At 36.7% G+C, this 22,295-nt stretch overlaps 1 protein-coding gene across 1 annotated transcript in view; it reads left to right on the top strand.

Annotated features, from left to right (window-relative positions):
• The window catches only part of LOC124723153 (bromodomain adjacent to zinc finger domain protein 2B-like), a 302,554-nt gene that overhangs the window by 46,608 nt on the left and 233,651 nt on the right, over window positions 1-22,295 (top strand). Inside the window, exon 9 of the mRNA XM_047248344.1 lies at window positions 15,324-15,531. Coding sequence (XP_047104300.1) covers window positions 15,324-15,531 — 208 coding nt within the window. The remainder of the gene's footprint in view (window positions 1-15,323; window positions 15,532-22,295) is intronic.

Genomic DNA, 22,295 nt, shown 5'->3' with positions numbered 1-22,295 from the left:
GTTAATATTGAGCAAGTGGAATTTCATGCGATGTTCATTCATTACAGTCAAGGTAGTTTTTGCTTCCATTATTGAGAGGTAGAGTTTCTTGGATCAAAATATACCCTGACAGGTTTTTGCTTAGTTAATGGTTTGTGAGAGCCAGTGCATCATTTAACTGCAAAACACAGCATGTTAGAGGCCACACTTTTCATCTGTGGAATCTCTATTACACTCTTTTATCTGGAAATACACCATGTGATCAAAAGTCTCAATATTCTAATTCTTTTTTGTTTCAAAGATGTCAACCATGTATCTAATAAATTTAGGACTTTTTTACACTATCACAGTACTTAATAATTGTGAATGGCTTTGTATTAAGTTCATATATAATGAAGTCAGAATGTAATTTCATTCTTTCTGAAGTATGGTTGATAGTTGTCAGATTTTCAAGTGAATTGAACTTTTAAAAGTACCGTTATTACTGTGTGAGCTGATCGTTGATAATGTTATTCCTATGATAGGAATTAAAGTTGACCATCATTGTGTACCAATGAGAAGGAATCAGACTTTTTTGTCACCAGAAATATTACTTATTGGCAGGGAGTGGCAATTGTTTTAATGGGAATTGAACCAGTATTGTTTTGGTTGTAAAGTAAAACTTTAGTAGTGTAAATCAACTGAAAGAAAAATTCTTGCCAGCCTAATTAGCAAAGTGATCCCAAGAAATATACTGTTAAGAAAGAAAATTGAATGTTGTATATGACTTTATTTTAATTGAAATCTGTTTTGCAAAATGGATATGAAAAGATAGCACAATCTAGAAAGCACTTGTGAACTAGTTGTTAATGAGCAACAGAGATAAAAACTGAAATGTTTTGGTAGCAACTCTCTCTCTCTAACACACACTTTCTGTTTCAAAGCAAGAAATATAATGTGCATTACACAGTAACACTTAATAAGGAAGAAGCACTGTTAAATTGGACATTAGGTGGCTTTAACACTTTACTATTTCACGACAGTAATAGAGAAATGATCATCAAACTGTTATGCTAACTGATATGTGGAACATATAGGCCCTTGAACTATACAGAACATAAGAGAAGCTACGGGAGCCTGAGTGAGTTACAGTCTTGCTGAGTTGTGGTCATTTATGTTTATAAGAACACAGCTGTCTCTTGAAGCAATACAGCACATCATAAAAACTGTCATTGTAAGAATTACGGAACTACTGGCTCAATATTAAGTGGGGGCTCATAAACTATACTGTGTGTTAACTGACTTTAGTAAAAACACTTCTGACCAGGTATAGTAAGGATGCATCCACAAATGGAAATATCAGAATAAAAGCGCTGTTACAAACCTGCAAAGTACAGAATAGTTGTGTTGGCCTTTAAACTATAATGACCTATAAATATTTCTCATAATCACAACTCCATTCCACTGCTTCAATACTGAGCAAAGGTTTCAGTTAGAATGAAAACTGAATAATGTATCTTAGCAACTATTCTTTCACAATACTTTTGCTGAACATGTGGAACATTTCATACAATGATTAATTAAACACTTGAGAAAATTATGGCGCCACAGAATTATATAACACTTTTACGACAGTAATCATTCTGCAGTTTATTAGAATTTGGACACTTGGCTTTGTTGCATCACTAGGAATAGGAACCTGTCCACATGAAATACTCAAGAATAAATGAGTGTTCTTAACACAAAGTCAGAATTGAGTTACTCAGTATTTACATGTTAAGGAACTTACTGGTCCATGAAAATGTAGTGTAAGTGGTGGCTGTGGCAGTTTTATGTGGCGCTAATAAGAAATTGTTATATCTGATTGTGGCTCTTGATGTAAAATTGCTCTATAAACTGTCTCCTTGGTTTCAGAATTTTGTGATTCAGAGCAAACCAATAAATGTCATGACCTAATAGTTACTACATATCCTCATCTGAGGCATAATTACTTCAGTTTTGCTGCTGTCCTTGCCTCCTTTAGTACTCAAGATGTTCAACATTTGCAAGCTAGCCATCAACTCTCTCTCACAGTGACTTCATACAGTACTTCATGCAATCTGCCTTATACCGTCCACACTACTGTGTTTCATTGTGGAGGTACTTCCCTCTAGTTTTTATGTATGTATAAACCTATGTACTCTGTGCATGAACCAATCTTATACATAACTTATAACATTCATTCATTATAAAAGAACATAATTTTGGAAATTACATTCAGAAACTAATTTTTTGTAAACAACTTTACACAAAATAAGAACAATTATTTGCATTTGAGATCCAAAGAATGTAGTAACAGGGATATTGCATTATACACAGGAAAACATAGGATTTACATGAAGCAAATACCACCAATATCAAACATAAGTGTTACAAGCTGACACAAAACTCACCCTTTTGCTCACCGCAAAGATTTTCAGTGGGTCTCCAGTCAGGGCTTGGAGTGTGCATTTAAAGTAAATACAATGTAATTTCTTTGAACCAAAATGCTGTATTTGCTGCCACAGAAAATACTGGATTCAAAACTATTGCTTTTAAAAGACATTGTGACTATGCTTATTCATTTTGTCAGTCATCATATCTAATGGGTCAGGTCCAAACCAGAAACAAATGTTCCCAGACATTCAAAATACCTCCACTAAATGCAAATTTCACTGCTGTGACAAGATGCTCAGATAAATACCGTTATCTAGGCTTCTTCCAGCCTCACAAGTGAGATTCATGTTATGTATCACATTTTGTCAGTTCATAAAACCATCTCTTGCTCCAATCTTTTGCACCATTGTAAATGACCTCATACATCAATTATTGTGACTAGTGGCTTCTAGAGGGCAGCATGATGATGAGAACAGTGATCTGTCTCCTACTTGTAATCTGCTTTGTCACTGATATCTGCATGTGACATGGAATGGAAGTCTTCTGCAGTAGCTAACAAGAATGGTTGGCAATTGGTCCATACAGTATGTCTGGGAGAAGTGTTGCAGTGGTCAAGGCATGCAATTCACATTTCAGTGAAGTGAGGTCCACTGAGATCCAGTCATCCAGATTTAGGTTTCTTTTATTATTCCCTTAAATTTCACGATTTTGTCATGTTGCTGTGGTGAACCAACCTTCCCTTCACAGTTCTGGCAAAATTTAGTAAAACACTATCTACAAATAGTTCCACCAGTTGGTTAGTAAAGTGTGTGCCATGTCAGCCATCGTAAGTTCCCACCCACTATCCTTGCATGATGCTATTGTATGAAGTCCTTGTATAATAACTCAGACTCCTGTTACTGATTGGGTCCTGTACTAGGATCGAAGAGCTGTGTGTTTTGGGACTTTGTCCCAAACATCTCTTGCAGTTGAGAGTTTTCTTCCTCACCTGTGGCTACTGCCAAGTAGCAATGCCTTCTTCTCCACAATATTTGTTTGTCTCAGGTTTGTAAATTGTAATAAAGTCTACTGCCAGTTTCTGCTCATGTCTCAAGCTGAAACATTTGTCCAATCCTGTGCTGGCTGCAAGTGAAATCTGTTATTTATGTGTACAGTGAAACTTCCAGAACATGTCACTTTTCTTACTTTCTTCCTGGGATCTGTGGGTTCATGATTGGTTGATCTTTCATTGGCCCTGTTTTATCACACAGCACAAATTGTGCAAGTGAATGGGGAACATCAAAAGAAAGGTACAGCAGCTGTATTTAATAACAGCCAAAAAAAGTGTAAGGACAGGTGAAACTAAGGATACAGAAGTGTATAGTATTAATAAAATAAGTAGGCAAATTAAAATTAACACAGTTGTGACATAAAGTGGTGAACGCGGCAGATGACCATGTTGAAAATAGACAATAGTAGTGCATAAAGGCTGGACTGGTCACTAATCAGCAAGTCATGCTTCAAAAATAAAATGACTTTTTATTGCTCATAATATTATGCATTTCAGATTTAGCTATCTTCAGATATGTGGTAAAAAATAATAAATATACTAGGAAATTACAAAAGAGAATCAGAATAGTAAAATACAGGAGCAACTCTCACTTGTGCAAATAAGGTACTTCAGGCAAAAACATGTCAAGGAGCTACATGCTGCACATAGATATAAAGGTTAAAAGAAGTGTATGGAACAATCATAAGCAGACCAGTGAAAAAAATCTTAACAAGAAACTAAGAGGTAAACATTCCTGGGAGATGGTGCTGTCATACTTCATCTTAGTTGACAACATAGTCCAGAAAATGAAATCATAAAAATACAAAGTCAAGTATCTATACTAAAATTATAGAAGTAAGGAAACTGCAAAATAGTTTTTAGTTTAAAACAAGAACAGCAGAGAACGAAGTTGCATGGTGGCTATCAGGTTGCAGAATAGTAACAAATGTGGTTCTGTACATCATCAATATTGACAGTAATTTTATTTATGAGGACGAGCAGACATGAGTACATAATAACAACAACAAAATAATTAGAAATTTTAAAATGTCTATAAAAACCAATAAATGAAGCCCAATTGGCTGCCATCAGGTGCAGAGTAGTAGCAGCATTGACACTGTACATCATCACAGTTGACAATGGATATGATAAAGGCTAAACTACAAATAATATTAAATTACAATGCAAACAAGAAAACAAATTAACAGAACTGTATAGAGATAGGGTGAGTGTCTTTACAAAAATTATAAACACATAGGATTAGAATAAACAAAATAAATGTACCATGATACAAAGACGCAAACCTTTCCAAGAGACATGCTCGTATAAAAAGTTAAGACATATACAAATGAGAATGAAATAGTTGATGCAAACTGGATTTTGTGTTGAGATAAAAGTTATTCATAGAACATTTGTATCAGTATTATAAACACAGATCTTGTCATTTTTCAATGCTTTGCTCTGCATAATGTGATTTGTTATTTGTACTGTAACACCTTCTTGGTCCACAACATTTCCCTTCCTGCTATGAACACTTTGCATACTGTTGTTACTGTTCTACAAACAGTTTGTATCTAAACATGAAAGTCCAGTTTGCATTGACATTGTATTTTATTCTCATTTGTATATGTCTTAACTTTTTTATACTGGCAGTAGCAAACTGAACATTTATGTATTTTGGAAAGATTTGCTTTTTTGTATCACGGGACATTTATTTTGTTTATTCCATTTCCATGAATTTGCGATTTTTGTAAAGACACTCATTGTAGCTCTTGTGGTTCTTTCATTTGTTAGTTTTTATTACAAGCCGACATCAACTAATATGGCTGTGTTAATTTGTTTTCTTATTTGCATCATAATTTTATATTTTGTTGTTTAACCTTTATCATATTCATTGTCAATTGCAATGATGTGTGGCACCAATGTTGCTACTACTCTACCATGTGATGGCAGCCAATATTGCTCCATTTATTGGTTTTTATTTTACATTTTAAACTTTTTAATTATTTTGTTGGTTGGTTTGTTGATTTGGGGGAGGGGACCGAACAATAAGGCCGTCAGTCCCATTGCATTAGGGAAGGATGGGGAAGGAAATCGGCCGTGCCCTTTCAGAGGAGCAATCCCAGCATTTGCCTGAAGTGATTTAGGGATATCACGGAAAACCTAAATTAGGATGGCCGGACAACGGTTTAGATTGTCGTCGTCCTGAATGCGAGTCCATGTGCTAACCACTGCGTCATCTCATTCTGTAATTATTTTGTTGTTAAATGTTTATTATGTACTCATCTCTGTTATTCTTCATAAATAAAATTCACTGTCAATCTGGAAAACATACAGTGCCACATTTGCTAATATTGTGCCACACAGCTTTGTTCTTTGCTGTTCTTGTTTTAAATAAAAATAAATAAATAAATAAATAAAAAATTTGCAGTCTTTCTTACTGTTGTAATTTTATTGATTGATTGAGTGATTGTTTTATTGGTCCGTTTCATTATTTTTGCACATAGTTACAAATTGATATGGGACAAGTCAATTTTTGTGGGATGATGAGATGAGACAACGTGAATTTATGTGTGAGTATTATGAATTGCATATCTACTACAATATAAAGAAGTTTACATGCATAAAACTGTAAGCAGATGTCTATACCGATTACTGTCTTTTTTGTTTTAAAAGAAACAAAATCTACATTAAATCATGACACATTTCTCATGAATTAATAACAGTTACTTTTATTAATTAAAAATGTAAGGTAATATTTACATTTTTGTGGCCTCTTCATGACTATAGTTTACAGCTTTTACATTTGTACAAATGACACAAATTGAAAGACTGGAAAATATTTACAATTAAATGACATACACTAACACTGATCATGTTACTGACTGCAGTATTCTACAGGAACTCATCCAGATTTGAGAAAGCAGCTAACTTCACTAGCTTATATATAGTTTAAGAGTGTATATATTCACCAACACTATAATACAGTTTATTAAAAAGATACATTTTTAGAGCTATTTTAGAATTCCTAAAATTTTTTTGTTTTGGAGTGTGGTGTAGTACTTTGTGTAAGGTTTTTTTCCCTGCTAGTAGGGGTCCACCTTGTCTGAATTTTGTTTTTGCGTATTCACTATGCAGTTCCATTTTCTGTTGTTTATTGTACTTATGAATTGTTTCATTTTTTTTGCACTATTTGGTCTTCAGTGTCCGTTATTTTTTTTAATGAAACATGTAACTCCCAAAATGTATAAGCAAGATAGTGGAAGAATTTGTAGGTTCTTAAATAGTGGCCTGCATGAGCTTATACTAGTTACATTTTCTATGGTCCGTATAATTCTTTTTTGGACAATGAAGCAACTTCTGCTGGCAACTGAGTTGCCCCAAAAAATTGTGCTATATGTCAACAGTGATTCCACCTGTGCACAGTATGTAGTTCTTATCATTTGTTGTGTCATGCAACCAGTAAGAACTTTCAAGTGGTGCTTAATTTCTTGTTGATGAAATTTATGTGTTCGTCCCACATTAGGTTTTCTTGGATCCATATTCCAAGAAATTTGGTGCTGTTTACAGTTTGTTTGTTTGCCAGATAACATTGTGCTGGGGTTTGAGGTGTGTATCCTTTATGTTGTATGTAAGTGCATACTGTCTTTTCCACATTTATGATAAGAATGTTTCTGGAGAATCAATTGACTATGTGTAACATGCATACTTTGATTTCATTCTCCAGTTCCTCTACAGTCTTCCCTTGTATCAGAATGTTGGTGTCATCTGCAAATTTTATACATGTCTGGGAAGGGGTTACTGACTCTGTCATTTGTAAACAGCAGGAACAAGATTGGACCTTGAATGGAACCTTGGGGCACACCATATTTAACATTTTGTTTCCCTTACAAATATGTGTGTTATGTTGTCTCCTTCTTGCCATTTAAATTCCACTATTTGTTGTTTGTTGTTCAGGTATTATTGTATCCAATTGTGTCCCAGTCCCCTGACACCTACATGTTCCAATTTTGAGAGTATTAGTTTATGGTTAATGGTATCAAAAGCTTTGGTGAGGTCCAAAAATATAGCAGCTAAGTGTTGTTTATGGTCTACTGAGGTCAGGGCTTCATTTATAAAATCAAAGACGGCACTTTCTGTGGACCTACATTTACAGAAACTGTGCTATGGTTCTGAGAAGAGGTTATTTTCTTTTATAAAATGAAGCAGTCTATTACAAAATATTTTTTCCAATTTTTTAGAAAAGCCAGATAATAGGGAGATTGGTCTGTAATTTTTACCTCTGTTCTTTGACCCTTTTTAAACAGATTCCTCACTTTTGCAGATTTAACTTTTCATGAAAAATCTCAGTAGCCAGTGAGGAATTACAAACATCTGCAAAGGGTTTTGCTATTACTGAGCATTTCTTTAAAGCTTTCGTACTGAAAGCATCAAACTTTCCATTTGTGACTGCAATTCTACTTCCCATTTTTTCCTGATTCGGAAATACAGAAAGAATTTATATTTTGTTCCCTGTAGCCCCGAACAACAGCTGATTCAGGCAGTTTTGAAAGTTGACAATGATTTTTTAGTTCTACAGAATTTATTTGTGCATTTTTACCCCCAAAGCTTGTATTGAAAGTTTGTATATTGTATGTACAACACACATTTGTAAATATTTGGTCAATGGTTGACACCGATGTTGCTGTTATCCATGTTGCTGCTTCTATTTTAGGCTTTAAATTAAAAGGAGTGTCAAAAGATCAGTTTTTGTTTTGATTCTTTCAGGAAGTTAATATTAAAATTCCCATACACAATGAGATTTTTGCAGCTTTTTTTTTTTAAATATGTGGAGGTATGATTCCATACTTGTTAACATTGTAGGTATAATGCCTGTTGGGGCCCTATACATGCAAATAATAGCGACATTTTCAGCTACTAATCCAACTCCATTTATTTCTAGAACTCTTTCCTTAGGTATATCTTTTGGGAAATGAATAGGTGCAAATTTTATACCACTATATAGCCACACACAGCTTCCTCCATGGGTCTATATAGTTCTACAGAAATAGCTGCCTTAATACAAGATTTTGCAGACTCAACATTTTTAGTTTTTCTTCTTCAAGCCAATCTTCTGTTATGTAAAGTATAGTAACAAATTTTAGTTCAGTTTGTAGAAGAAGTTGATGTTCACTCACTTTATTTGTCAGTGACTGCGCATTTTGATGAAACACCAAGAAATTTGTGAATAACTTTGGGATTTGAAACTTACTTGTTTCATAGTGTGGTGTTTTATTATCTGAAACTGTGTACTTTGGCCTGAAAAGGTATCTGAGCATTTTGAAATAACTGTTTCTTCTCTCTTGCTCATGTTACTTTCGTCAATGTTTTTGGCAGGACATACAGGAAGCTGATAGTTTTATTTTTTGAAAGTTGATGTTTAATTATTTCATTGATGCAATCACACGCAAACAGTTTCTCTTCATAGTTCAAGTGCCTTTCATGTTTCCAAGTTTTGATGCAGCTCACTTATGTCTAGTACTTCACATTTATCGTATTCTGAACTCAGTTACTTTGTTTTAATGTTTATATTCCTGACTTTTTCGTTTGCATATAAACTGTAAATCAAATCATGCCTGTGAGGTACTGTAACAACTATTGTGTTTCTAGATTTATTCTTGTCTAGAAATTTATATAAATTTTGCACACAAACCTCTGCTTCATTTTTAGCTGCATTGTTGAATCCTGTCATGCAAGTGATAAAGTCATTAGCTTATGTTATTTTCTTTTGAGAATCAGCGTCTACAACATGTCTGGTACCCGCCCCAGGTTTCACTACACAAGTCACTGTTATGTCATGATTTTTCTTTTGTAAAATATTAGATCGCTTTCTTCCATGGCTGTCTGCTAGTAAAAGTACACTACTGTTTCTTCTTGATGATCCATGTTTCTTGTTGACATTATGTCCAAAAGGTTCATTTATTTTCAAATCACAATCTTTTGTAGTACAGTCGTTATTACAGTCACTTTGCAGAAAATAATATTTGGTATTATCAGAGATTGTAACTATTGTTGCAGATTTATTCGACCTTTTTGTGGATAAAACACTACCTTTATGCATCATTTTTATCCATTCAGATGATTTATCACATTTGTCTTGCACCTCTTCACTTGTTTTGTTTGGATTGTACGCCCCAGGTTTCTTTCTTCAGTGCATCAATGTCTCTTCTTAAAGAATTGATTGTGAATTGTAGGCTTGCAGTTCAATCCTTTAGTGTTGTTATATCAACTTTACAACTGTCACAAGCACCCTTTTATACAGCGTAACTGTAACTTTTCATAGTGTTAGAATTATGCGCATCTACACTTGTGGCGGGCTATGTTGTCAATTTTGATGGAGTATGGTGCCACCATCATTACTATATTACCATCTGGCATGAATGTTCATCTGTAAGTTTCATGGTAAGATTTTTTTTTTCCTCTCGTGTACTTATGATTGTTATCGTGTAACCTTTATATCTATGTGCAGCTTGTTGCTCATAGGAATGTTTTTTCCTGAAGTACCTTGTGTGTACAATTAAGAGTTGCTACTGTATTTCACTATTATGATTCTGTTGTGTAATTTTCTAGTGTCTTTACTGCTTCTTAACAGATATCTGCAGATGACTAAATCCGAAATGCTTTATAATATGAGCAATAAGGTCATTCAATTTTTGAAGCATGACTTTTGATCAGTGACCATTCCAGCCTTTTCTCAGTACTATTGTTCAGATTAAAAGTAGATACCTGTACCTACTATCTAAGTTTATCAGTAATTGTTTAGGAAGCATTTGTTTTTACATATTCAGCAATTATTTACAGAATAGTGTAAGTACTTTATTAGAAATGCCTTTAATTTCAATTTAAGTATTGGATATGTAGTAATTTTTATCTCCTCTGGTGTCTAATTGTATAGTACCATGGCAGTCCAAAAAGGTTTGAGGTTAGATTGATAAAAAATAGAGAAAAGTTAAGATGGTGGCGTTAATGCTTCAGGTTTTCTACAGTCTCCCCCCTTTCCCTGTGAGCACAACACACACTATGTTCACACAAGCACATGAAACTGTCAAAGTACTTCCTGGGGATGTTATTCAGCTTGCATGTCACATTGTCCTGAATGTCAGTTATGTTGTCAAAGTGTTGACCTGTCATGTGAATTTGTGCACTTTGTTGTTTTGTGGTAGGTTCATATTGCTAACACCAACCTTCATCACCAGTTATGATTTTTTTCCAGAAAAGAATTGTAAACAGTTTTGCATTTCAATCAAGTTGTGGCATCTGTCCACATGTTGTAGTTTTTGCTAGGGATTCGAGGTATGCAGGACAAACTTTGCACATGCTTTTCTCTTCTTCAAAACATTCTGAAGAATGTCTTGTACACTTTCTTAGGGATGTTGATTCATTGTGATTTATGACACACCATGATGCTGCATGCCCACAAAAGTGAAAGTTATAGGACACTATTTTTTAAGGCCTCAAATTATTATTATAGCTCTTTTTTGCATCGTAAAGCAATTGTGCTCTTTGCTTGTTGTACAATTTAATATTCTTGGACCATAGCAAACAGATAAGAGTTTCATTGACAAGTTATTTATGTGTGTCCTATTTTATGTCTTGCTGAACCCACAGATCAAAAAAATTTGAAACTTGTCTGAATAGACATCTGGCTAGTTGGTGGAATTAAATGAAAGTTGGAACATAGAGTTTCTTTGGTATTTACAATGAGTTTGTTTTTAATGAACCACCCCCAAAGTCCTTTGATAGAACTTTCTGCTGTTGACTGCATGATCTCTGGGGTGGATACAGTGAGTAATATGCTGCTGTCCTCAGAAAATAGGATAGTTTTTTGGCAACTCATTTATTCAACAGGGTCACCCACATAAATCAAGAAGAGTAGTTGTCCTAGGATTGAGTCGGGAGGAGTGCAATATTTAATTGGGAATTCAGTGGAAAATAAAGAATTATTTCTTGTTTCATTCAGAATATTGATCTCAAACTGAAATGATACTTTTTGCCTGCATCCATTTGGGTTCAGCTATGTGCTGAACCTATTTAACTTTTTATTTGTTATTTTTCAAGCAAGATTTTAAGGTCAAGGAGACTGGAGACTTTTGGATGTTATAGAAAAATATTTACAGTTATTCTGTGTGAACAAGGGATTTGAAGTGCAGTCTAGGATTTCAAATATAGCTGTTTTTGTAGATTTAGAATTTTTAAAATCATGTTGTTAGATGGTAAGAGGTGAATATTTATTTGTTATAAAAAAGTTGTTATAGAAGTTTTGAAAAGGACTTTATTGTGACACAGGTCACTTTTTTGCTATTATATGAGAAGAACCTTCTTTAGCAGCACCTCTAGTGTTAATGATACATTCTTTCTTTTTGATACTGAGCTACAGATTGCTTTCTTTATAACTCTTCACATGGCTCTCATTTTGTTCAATAAATTTCTGATCAAATTGTCATTCCACACCATTTTAGCATGTCTGACTATTCTACCACAGATTATTTTGTAGACTCCAGAGTAATCTGCAAATTCTTGGGCAATTCTAGGTTTTTTACAGAAATATTGGAGAAATCTGTTTTTCTTATTGGAAATATTTATTCCTTTAATTACCCATTGCTAGCTGTTCTTGGTTTTAATATTTTTACTTCTGTAGAAAATGCTACATTGAAATAGTACATTGGGAGATTTTGAAAACTCGTGTACATGCTATCAACATGGTTCTGAATGGAAATACTTTCCAGTTTTCCTTAGTTGGTAAGAAATTAAAAATTCTAATTTTGTCTTCAGAAAAAATACTTTTTTTAACTACTTTTTTGCAACTGCTGCTACTTGCTGTCATCTCCGTACATAGTAGCTCTCTCTTATGAACATTATAACCGATGCTCAGTACTCTACATTTGAATTTGTAACTTGTGCCAATGATTAATGTTTGCTTATTGATGAAATTTGTATACTATTTTGTTCTTACTGGTCAGTATACTGTAGGAATTGAATTGGATGTGTTGGTTGTATTTATTAAAGCATATCTAGTGTAGTTGTCTTTTGGAGACTCGGTGTTTAAATCACTACAAAGCTTCATATTCAATGCAGTGATCCTGTCCAGCAAAACATCTAGCTTGGACATGAAGACTGGCAGATTTTCACTTGGTGCTCGATGTATGTTAATAATTTTGAAATTAAGTTCTGACAAATTAGCAACAGAAAATCTTTTTCAATTGGGCCAACTTGCAGAAGTTAATCTGCTCTCTCACAAAGATAACACTATGTTTGGAGAACTCTGCTAAAATAAGTCTCTGGTGTACACCCTCCTATTAAGATTAATTTTACTTCGTCATTTCATAGCCAACTTTCAGTAATGCAAATCATATCTACTTTTAGTTTACATTGGAGTAGTGCTTCCAACATCTTCATTACCTTATTAAGTGACTGATACAATATAACAAAATTTGGGTTTTTGGGCACTTTAGTTGAAATGATGTTTACTTCTTTATCTGACGGCATTTCTAATATCTGCTTACCATAAAAAATCTTGTGTGTCTTTGTTGTATGTGGCTTCTACTTGTTGGTGACTATCAATAGGCGAGTTGACTTCTGGTGGTAATTTGTGTCTGACTGATGACATTATTGTTTACAATTTGCACTAAACACTTTGTAATTTGAATCTGTTTGCCACTTTCCATGTTAGCCACATTGTTCCTCATAGTACAAGTAAATACTTCATCGGCTATTAACTCCTTTCCTGACCCTTTAAATTAAGTCCATGAACTGTATGAAGCCTATCGACCAAGCTGTTTATTTTTATAATCGTGACATTCTCGAACTGAGTACATATTTCAGTGGTACACTTGTGCGCAACAGTAATTTTTGCGGTTCACTCATACCAGATGGTAATTAATGGCAATGTGGAATAGTCACAACAAATACAACTATATGGATTAAATTAATTAAACGTATCTGTGTTATTGTTTTACGTCAGAGACATGATTTGATCTTCCCAACAGCATGACAAAATCATCCTTATTCAAGCTAGTTATATTAGTTAATTTTGTTAGGTTCATTATTTTGTTTAATGAAGCCCCTAACTAAAGACTAAACTCCTCCCGAACAGGTCATAAAGGCCCAATGGTACGACCGGCCCCCCACGTCATTCTCAGCACATAGGCATCACTAGATGTGGATACGGAGGGGCATGTGGTCAGCACACCACTCCCTGGCTGTATGTCAGTTTCTGAGACTGGAGCCGCTACATCTCAATCGAGTAGCTCCTCAAATTACTGCACAAGGGCTGAGTGCACCCCGCTTGCTAACAGCGCTCGGCAGACCAGATGGTCACTCATCCAAGTGCTAGCCCAGCCTGACAGTGCGTAACTTCGGTGATCTGACGGGAACCGGTGTTACCACTGCGGCAAGGCCGTTGGCATACTGGAGCCCCTGGGTTTCTGAAACCAGATGCCCTGAAATTATATTTTTCCATCAACACTGCTGAAATTTAACAGCTGTCACTGTCACACAACACATATTCTTTTTGTGCATCGTGTTTTCTGCACTTTGAGGCTTTAGAGTCCTGCATGTCTTCTAACTATAATTGTTTTTTCATTGCAGATGTTTTAAATTTTGGTCAGTTTCCAAGTTCACTGAAAATGCAGTTTGCTTGGTTGTATAGGAGTCAGAAGCATTTATTTGCAGGATTTTAAACACATTTTCTGGTGAAGTGTTTTCCAATTTTGACCTAGTTCCAATGAAAAACAGTTTGTTTACTTCCTGGAATTCATTCTCCAACTTCTCGACTTTTCCCAGCATGTTCTCTGAATACATGGCAGAAGGCACACCAAAAGAGATTTTGTGCATTAAAGTTTCTTTTTTCTTTCTCCCCCCCCCTCCTCCCCCTACTTGAAAAAAAAAAAAACCCTTCTGAAACAGTTTCCTTTCATCACTATTTTCCATTTCTTTGAGGAGGCTGAGTCGTCTTGCTTAGTCAGTGTTTCATATTTCCAGATTGTAGTTTATTTATATCCACCTTTTGTGCACCAGGTATAAACTGTAAACTGTAAATCTGTTCATTTAGCTTTGATATTTCGCCCTTACAATTTACACGTACTTTATTTTTACCATCTCCAGACATTCTCAATGGTGAGGGAGATGGGGATATTGCTGAGAATAGCTTCAAGAAGAAAGGAGAATATGCGACTGGAAACAACACTAAGAAATACAAATTTCCCACAGAAATTAATTTAGTGGTATCTCCCCCCCCCCCCCCCCCCCCTCCACACACACACACACCGTGAGAAGACTTTTTTTTTTACCTTTCCACTGAGAAGACTTTTTTTTTAATCTTTCTACGTAAGGCATACAAATATCAGATTAAAGTAGCCTGAAGTTCATATCTACATCCATATCCACACTCTGCAAATCACTGTGAAGTCCATGGCAGTCCATTGTATCATTTGTGAGGGCTTTTTTTCCATTCCATTCATGTATGGAACATTATGATTAACAGCGGTGTATGTTTCAGTGTAACTAGCAAGATGACAATGACTTCTGGAATAAACTTTACAATTGAAATTTACTGCTGTATAAGAACATCCCAAAAATTGTGTTATATATGGATAATTATTGTATTAGTGCATCTTGTATACTCTGGGAAAGGTGCCTTTGCTATAGCTGTGCATAGACTTATTATTTCTGTTATATACATTGGTTCTCACACAATAGTTTAAAATCTGGACAGTAACTGGAGTTTGTATCAAGTTAGTCTTTAAGTGTGATCTTTCAGCATAACTAAATATAAATGTGGTGAACATGTCTGAATACTTACAAAAATAGAATTGATCAAAATTTACACATGACAGCCAATTTAAATTTGACCACATGTGCATGCAAAAAATGTATGTTATAGGTAAGTTCTCGGTCAGAAGACAACAAGTTGAAAATTAGAGCTGTAGAGGGGCTCAGTGAAGACAGTAGCCCTCCTGATGTGAGCAGTGATTCTGGCTCAGCATCTGATGGGTTTCCTAGTGACAGTGAAGAAGAAGCAGCTGAGGGAGATGGGGATGTTGCTGAGAACAGCTTCAAGAAGGAAGGAGAGTCTGCTGCTGCAAACAACAGTATGAAATGCAAAATAATTTCACAATCACGGAAGATTTTTATGTTCATACTTTAGGGTATAATATATTGTATACATGTCATGGAAGATGTACTTGTTTTCCAATGTAACTCCTCCATTATTATTACAAAGGAAAATTTTCTCTTTTCATTATAAGTTCCTGATATAAATGAAGTCTGAAGTTTTAGTTTCCTTTAATATTAATTTTGAATGCAGACTGAGAGCGCATTTAAGTGGAAACCAGCATTGTGTCTATGAAATAGTTTGTTTTTATTGATGATGGTAATGAGTGTCCATTGGGGATTTCAATTTGTTTCTCATTTGGTATTCAGGTACACGAGAGATACACAGATACCTGTGTGTCTTAGGTTGTGCTAGTGATCTGCTACCCTTTAGGAATGGTTGGTTTAATGCTTTCATCTTCATATGATTTGGAAAAATGACTTGTTTATCTGCAAACAATTGTGTTTTACTGCAAAACTGCTCTTTATCAACACTACGAAGTGCTTTTCACATCCAGTTGATTTATTTTCTAGACATCCTTGGTTTAATTGCAATTTAACATTCCCTTTGTCTCAGTGGACAGTGAACTCACAGCCCCAAACATCATTTAATAATCACATACACTATGTGATCAGAAGTATCTGGACACCTAGTTGAAAATGACTTACAAGTTTGTGGCACTCTTCATTGGTAATGCTGGAATTCAATATGGTGTTAGCACACCCTTAGCTTTAATGCCATGCAAAACAAGGGGTGCAAGCCCCCTCCATGAAAAACACGACCACACTATAACACCACCGCCTCCGAATTTTACTGATGGCACTACACATGTTGGCAGATGACGTTCACCGTGCATTTGCCATACGCACACCCTGCCATTGGATCGCTACATTGTGTACCTTGATTTGTCACTCCACACAATGTTTTTCCACTGTTCAATTGCCGAATGTTTACGCTCCTTACACCAAGTGAGGCTGACCACCTTCTAAGTCTGTGAGTTCCACAGAGCACCCCATTCTGCTCTCTCGCGATATCAAATGACTGCTGAGGTTGCTGATATGGAGTACCTGGCAGTAGGTGGCAGCACAATGCACCTAATATGAAGAATGTATGTATTTGGGAGTGTCCGGATACTTTTGGTCATATAGTGTAGCTTTCATCCCGTGCACTTAACAATCTTGTCACTGTTTCTCTGTCATGGGATACAGTGTCCCATTTTCATCAAAGTGCAATAACAGCACTCCATAAAAATGTGTGTACTTAATTCTGGCAGTTATTCCATGGAGTACACCCATTCTGCTTTCCAGAATTGACCAACTTCCAATTTCCATATTTTTGGGTAAGCCATGGACTTGTAATGTCTTGTTGTTTGTTAGTCATTCTAGTGTTGTGTGTTGTTTCAGTGTCATTTGTCAGTTTTTTAAGGTACTGATTATCTCATCACATTTAACTTTACTTATCATGATACTTGTTCCAAACCTGTCAGCTGTCAGAATCTGCTGTCTGTTATTAGCCCTCTTTTTTAGTAGCTTTTCCAACTTTCTGAATGTTAAGTCAACTGAATGGTATATATGTATCTCTTCCAGTTGGTATATACTTTTTGTACCTGATCACCACTCCTCCAGGTGACCTGAATGTATCTGTTCGTATTATGCAGGGTTGCCCTTATGCATCTTGCTAGTCAGTGCCTCATTAATATCTGTAATTAATGTAACTGATCTCTTCTTTAACCTTATTTCTTCATTATCTTCATATAACTATCTTACGAGGGTAGGCTGAAAAGTAATGCACACACATTTGTTGAATGTGACCTAAATGACCTTGAGAAATACATCAGGTGTCATACAGAAGGTAACTTCATACACAATTTGAATGTCTTGGGATCATCCAGCGTCTTTTGAGTAGAAGTAGTATGGTGATGTCAGTGTGAGTTAACAGTGTGCTGTTACCAAATTTTTGACAGCTGAAAAAATGACTCTAGTGAAATTCATCATTATTTAAAGGCTGTTTACGGTGACAATGCTGTTGATAGGTGTACTGTAAACTGATGGGTAGTAAAATTGTGATACTGCAAGTGTGGAAAAGCTGTAATTGTTGATGGAACTTGAAGCAGATGATCAATCATTGCCACAGACAATAAACATCACAAACTCGTTGACTATTCGATTCAAAATGACCAGTGCATCACTCAAAAGTGTATTGCAAACCATGTAGGAATATCTAAGGAATGTGTCAGCTTCATTATTGAACAGTTAGGATATCATAAATTTTTTGCATGATGAGTACCACACCTTCTGACATACGAGAATGGACAGTGTCGATCGGAATGCTGCAGGCAACTTTTGCAGGGCTACCATGATGAAAGAGATGACTTCCTTTTGAATGTTGTGACAGGGGATGAGTCATGGGTCTATCATGAGAAAAGGCAAAGTGCTGACTATTGCCATCAGTCTCCTCCTTTGATGAAAAAGTTCAAAACACAGCTATCTGCATAAAAAATTCTTTTGACTGTGTTTTGTGATACTCACTGAGTTTATGTGACTGATTATCTGGTATGAGGGGCAACAGTATTCTTCTCAGTACATAGTCTGAAACACCTCTGACGTTGAGTTTGTTGTGTTAGAGGCAGCCTGGTGCATAATCTTGCAACATGACAACACTCATCCACACAACTTTCAAGCAACTGAACAGGCTCTGAAATCTGAGCCAATTCCACACCATCCTTACTCCCCAGATCTTGTGCTTTGCAATTTTTATTTTTTTTCCCTCTACTCTAGACAGACCTTGAGGGCAATCAGAACACCTAGGACAATGATGTGAAGTCAGCTGTCAAGTCCTGGATTCGAGAATAGTCGGAAGAATTTTTCAGTGACAGAATGAAAAAAACTTGTTACACATTGGGAGAAATGTGTTCGTCGGGAGAAATGTGTTTGTCTTAATGGTGATTATGTTGAAAAATAAAAATATAATTTTGAAGCCTAAGAATTGTAATATAATGCACTTTTAGCTTGATCTTCCTAATTGTTTTTATTTGTGATCTACAAGCATGTGTGCATTAGTTTTCATCCTAACCTCGATATTTTCCGTGGGTGCTTCTATATCCTGTAGGGTCCTGTTGACCATTTAAAACTTTTGATTGTTGAAACAATTTTCTGTTCTGTATCCTGACCACATTTATTATAGAAACGAAACACACACTGAATGGAGTGATTTGATGCTTGTTCATTGCAATGTATTTGTTGTGCTCATTTAAACTCCAGTTGGTTTTTGTTGCATTCATGAATTTCCAGTGGAAATTGTCATATTTTCCCTTGGTGCTAAGCATAAATTTAGTTCTGTCACTTTCTGATAAACATAATTTAAATAAAGTTTTGTGAAGTTGTTTCTTAATATAGTGTAAATAAAGTTTTGCGAAGTTGTTTCATTCCTGATAAGCAAAATATGTGGGGAGGAAACAACTGGAATGAAGAAGCTGCATGCAACTTTATTACAACAATAATTGTTTTCAATGAGATAATTATCTATTGCTTAGTTTTTGTGATATCGATGGATGAATATCAATCATTTCTGCACATTTCTACAGCTGATTTTGAATGCTGTATGTATAAGGGGCAATCAAAAATCTTCTGTTCAAAGGCCATACAGTTCAGAATCAATATGCCAATCGGGCAAAATTTTCATAAGCATTGAGGTAATCATCCCACTGATGCACCCTGTTGAAGATACCCATCTGGTAAAGCATCGTGTCCTGCTGAGTGAAAAAGGCTGTAACTGCCTACTGAACATTCTTGTCCAGCAGGAACCGTCAACCCTTCAAGGCCTTTTTGAAGGGACTGAAGATGTGATAATTGCATGGGAAGAGATCAGGACTATAGGGCAAGTGCTCGAGTGTCTTCCACTTCAGTTGCCGTAATGGATGAGGCTGGCCTCCCAGATCGACTGGCATATTGTGTCAAATCGTAACCAGCAAGGAAATTTGTGCACTATTCCACAGCAGTGGCTTTTGACTGACACACAGCTCCATACACACTCTTCATTCTCTGATGGATGTCTACTGGTGTTTGTCTGTAGGCAGCCAAGAAAAGGATAACATCTTATTGGTCCTGTTTGGATGTATTTGATGATAACATCACCATTCACATTTCTGCATTTACCACACGCATGCCACACTGATTCCTTGCCTATATGTTGTCCTTGTATACCTGCATCAGAGTCATGCCATGCTGCATATATGTTGCAGCAATGCCCTCAAATGGAAACTTTTTGATTGCTGCTTATAGTTTTAGGTGAAATGATAATATGTCTCAGCTGTAGTAGATTGGATTGAGATCAGACAGATTTCCCATTCATTTTATGTTACTTTCAGTGACTCTTTATGTCACTTGATACTCTTGTCCTAAAAAGCTTAATACAGTGATCATGAAAGAAGATTATCACCATAAGAGTTTTGAGGTTGATTGGGCACCACTTCAGTGGTGCTTTTGAAAAACTTACATGAGATACCATCATGTGACCTCATCTGAACTAGTTTAGTGTTGAAAGTGTAAAACAAAAAAAAAAAAAAAAAAAAAAACAAAAACAAAAAAAAAGTGTAATTGTTTGAAGCTGTGGAATGGCCAATGCTGTTGTGCTCTGCACTGCCTTCAGTTGCTGTCAGAAACTGAACTGAAATGGGAGTTTTTATCATGTCAAAAGGGGATGTGAATGTAAATCAGTACGGTAGATGTTTCAGAGATCTGTAACCATGGTGGTTTCTCTCCCCTGCACCTTTCTCTCTCTCTCCCTCTCTTTTTCTCTTTGAATCCCACCCTCTCCTCACAATGTGAAATATTCATCACATGTTCAGAAAAGTGGTTGAATATTGTCTCAGATTTTGCTTGAGTGTCCTCAGGCCGAAAAGTTTTGAAATTGGTTGAAACCATGCCATCTAATGTAGAACACTCATATTTAGGAGCAGATGCTTAAAAGGTTTCAATGCAGCAGGTCACATTTTTATTTGTTCTGAATGTTAAATCATCACTTCATCTCTCACTCCACCAGACAAGTAATATTTAAATGTATATTCTACAGAATGAATATGAGGTTTCGTGAGAAAAAGTCGCATAAAATTATTCAGACTGCCATAAGTGTAATGACAAGTAGGTGACAACAAAAAAGTTGATAGAAATGAAGCAAATTATGACCTGTTTCCATTACCAAAGCAAGTGCAGCACATATGTGCAGCAACTGCTGAGGAAGAAAACAAAGAGTGTTACGTACTGTAACATGATCATAAACATGTGCACAGAACAAGAATCATTTTCTAGAAAGTGTGGACGTGTGTATAATATTCTTCTTAAAACACTAAGTACAATAATATATACCCAGATGAAATATAAAATCCATCATACATCAAAAAATATAGTCGTGACAAAAATGTAAACCATACAGAAGCCACAGACAGATGTCAATGTAACTTCGTACACGTACATGCTGTTGGTGGCTATGTAAAACATTAGAGCTGCAATTCTCTGTGAAAGGCAAAATAGTCACCGTATTGTATTAGTATTGCTCATGTTTAGTGTTATTATCAGGCCTGGTAGGGTATATAAGAGCTGTGAACAGCATCAGATGTTGAATGATCACTGTGAAGGACACATACACTCCTGGAAATGGAAAAAAGAACACATTGACACCGGTGTGTCAGACCCACCATACTTGCTCCGGACACTGCGAGAGGGCTGTACAAGCAATGATCACACGCACGGCACAGCGGACACACCAGGAACCGCGGTGTTGGCCGTCGAATGGCGCTAGCTGCGCAGCATTTGTGCACCGCCGCCGTCAGTGTCAGCCAGTTTGCCGTGGCATACGGAGCTCCATTGCAGTCTTTAACACTGGTAGCATGCCGCGACAGCGTGGACGTGAACCGTATGTGCAGTTGACGGACTTTGAGCGAGGGCGTATAGTGGGCATGCGGGAGGCCGGGTGGACGTACCGCCGAATTGCTCAACACGTGGGGCGTGAGGTCTCCACAGTACATCGATGTTGTCGCCAGTGGTCGGCGGAAGGTGCACGTGCCCGTCGACCTGGGACCAGACCGCAGCGACGCATGGATGCCCGCCAAGACCGTAGGATCCTACGCAGTGCCGTAGGGGACCGCACCGCCACTTCCCAGCAAATTAGGGACACTGTTGCTCCTGGGGTATCAGCGAGGACCATTCGCAACCGTCTCCATGAAGCTGGGCTACGGTCCCGCACACCGTTAGGCCGTCTTCCGCTCACGCCCCAACATCGTGCAGCCCGCCTCCAGTGGTGTCGCGACAGGCGTGAATGGAGGGACGAATGGAGACGTGTCGTCTTCAGCGATGAGAGTCGCTTCTGCCTTGGTGCCAATGATGGTCGTATGCGTGTTTGGCGCCGTGCAGGTGAGCGCCACAATCAGGACTGCATACGACCGAGGCACACAGGGCCAACACCCGGCATCATGGTGTGGGGAGCGATCTCCTACACTGGCCGTACACCACTGGTAATCGTCAAGGGGACACTGAATAGTGCACGGTACATCCAAACCGTCATCGAACCCATCGTTCTACCATTCCTAGACCGGCAAGAGAACTTGTGTTCCAACAGGACAATGCACGTCTGCATGTATCCCGTGCCACCTAATGTGCTCTAGAAGGTGTAAGTCAACTACCCTGGCCAGCAAGATCTCCGGATCTGTCCCCCATTGAGCATGTTTGGGACTGGATGAAGCGTCGTCTCATGCGGTCTGCACGTCCA

The sequence above is a fragment of the Schistocerca piceifrons genome, chromosome X (genome assembly GCF_021461385.2).
Source record: "Schistocerca piceifrons isolate TAMUIC-IGC-003096 chromosome X, iqSchPice1.1, whole genome shotgun sequence".
Classification (NCBI taxonomy): domain Eukaryota; kingdom Metazoa; phylum Arthropoda; class Insecta; order Orthoptera; family Acrididae; genus Schistocerca; species Schistocerca piceifrons.
This window is presented reverse-complemented; position numbering and strand designations above follow the sequence as displayed.